Source organism: Microtus ochrogaster, chromosome 8 (genome assembly GCF_000317375.1).
Source record: "Microtus ochrogaster isolate Prairie Vole_2 chromosome 8, MicOch1.0, whole genome shotgun sequence".
Taxonomy (NCBI): domain Eukaryota; kingdom Metazoa; phylum Chordata; class Mammalia; order Rodentia; family Cricetidae; genus Microtus; species Microtus ochrogaster.
Genome location: NC_022015.1, coordinates 40106306 through 40107949, shown reverse-complemented (window position 1 = coordinate 40107949; position 1644 = coordinate 40106306). Strand labels below are relative to the sequence as shown.

General features: G+C 50.9%; 1 protein-coding gene across 1 annotated transcript in view; it reads right to left on the bottom strand.

Annotated features, from left to right (window-relative positions):
- Catsper1 (cation channel sperm associated 1) overlaps nucleotides 1-1155 on the bottom strand; it is a 7995-nt gene extending 6840 nt beyond the window's left edge. Inside the window, exons 1-3 of the mRNA XM_013347786.1 lie at nucleotides 891-1155; nucleotides 486-817; nucleotides 189-375 (exon numbers count right to left, since the gene is read on the bottom strand). Of these exons, the coding sequence (XP_013203240.1) occupies nucleotides 189-375; nucleotides 486-817; nucleotides 891-1155 (784 nt within the window). The remainder of the gene's footprint in view (nucleotides 1-188; nucleotides 376-485; nucleotides 818-890) is intronic.
- Between the last annotated feature and the right edge of the window lie 489 nt (nucleotides 1156-1644).

The window sequence follows — 1644 nt, the reverse complement described above, 5'->3', positions numbered from 1 at the left end:
TGTGTGGCCTCCAGAATCATGTACACTGTGTGGCCTCCAGAATCATGTAGCTTAAGGAATAAAGGGTAGGACAGTGAGCAGAAGAAGAATAAATGGCTGGTGGAATGCTATACAGGTGAGAACTGAGCTCCGGCTGCAGGCCCAGCAGAGACAGTAGGGGTCCGGCTGCAGGCCCAGCAGAGACTCACTCTTGCGCTTCTGAATGTGGTCATCTTCACTCCAGGAGTCGGATTCTCTGGAGCTCTCCTTGGGATGGATTCTGCTGGAAACATGAGAGGTGCCCGATCGACTTGTCAAGTGGGAGCGAGGAACACTGAAGACTGAGCTTTTGGCCCCCATACGAGAAGGGGAGACGCCGAAGGTGCTGTGGGACTTCTGTAGCATAGAGGCTTCGGAGGTGCTCAGATAGTGAAGGTGGGAATGCTCTTTGGGGTGAAGATGTTGTTCTTTGTGGTAACGGTGCTCTCTATGGTGGGGACGCTCACCATGGCGATGGGTGGCTTGGGGGCCTGTATGATGGCCGCCATGGTGGTGATGTCTTCCCTGCTTGGAGGACCCCTCAAAGGACTCGTGGGAGGGGCTCTCTTCAGAATGAGGTGGCTTTTCGTGGTGTTGGGATTCAGTAGGTTGATGCCTGCTGTCTTGGTGGGCTTGGTGATGGGATTCATGGGATCTCCCCTGGTGGGAAGCATCCTTTCTGCTGGATGACGCAGTAGAGAAGTGGGAGGAAGCCTCACTACCTCGATGATAGTAATGTTGGGACTGTCTGTGATGGTGGTGGGACTCAGTGTGGGGATGAGATCCATCTTGGGACTGTCTGTGATGGTGGTGGGACTCAGTAGGGGGATGAGATCCACCGTGGGGCCCTTCCATAGGGGAAGGGGCAGTACTAGATGCTGTGGAGAGGCGGGATTTGTTATAGTGATGGGACTGATGGAAGAAGGCACCATCTTGAGAGTCTGAGGACTCGCGGAAGTGCTGGGATTCATTTGGGTGGTGAAATCCGCCATGATAGTGAGACGGAGGGTGAGGGGGCTCCCAAGGATAGTGGACTCCACTGTGGTCTGGTCTGTAGTGGACGTGGGAGTGTGGTGAGTGGAAGTGATGGCCTGAATCCGTTCTAGCAGCGTGTGCCTCACGATGAGCCTCGTCCATCTTCGAGGGTTGATCCATGACTATACTGAAGCCCCTGGAACAAAGAGAGCTCAAGTAGAGAATCCAAAGGACCTTTTCTGGACCTTCTTCTCTGCTATAGCTGAGCTTAGTGCCAGCTATGGCCCAGGCTTCTAGGAAGATCTGACCATTCTCTTGGAACTCTCCTCTCTGTGATGTCACCAACATGCTTGGGCCTCATTTTACCCATGAGGACTCCTTTTGGACTTATTATTCAGAGTCAAGAATTATTGTGTCTAAACAAACCAAACAAACAAAAAGGAAAAGGAATTATTGTGTCTAACCTATTTATTGTAAAATAAGGAAACCAAGCTGGTTATGGTGATGTGGACCTGCCATCCTAGTACAGCAGCAGAAGCAGGCAAATCTCTGTGAGTTCAAGACCACTCTGATCTACACATTGAGTTCCAAGTTAACTAAAGCTACACACCAAAACACTGTCTCAAAAAACAAACAAACAAAAAAGTCTCA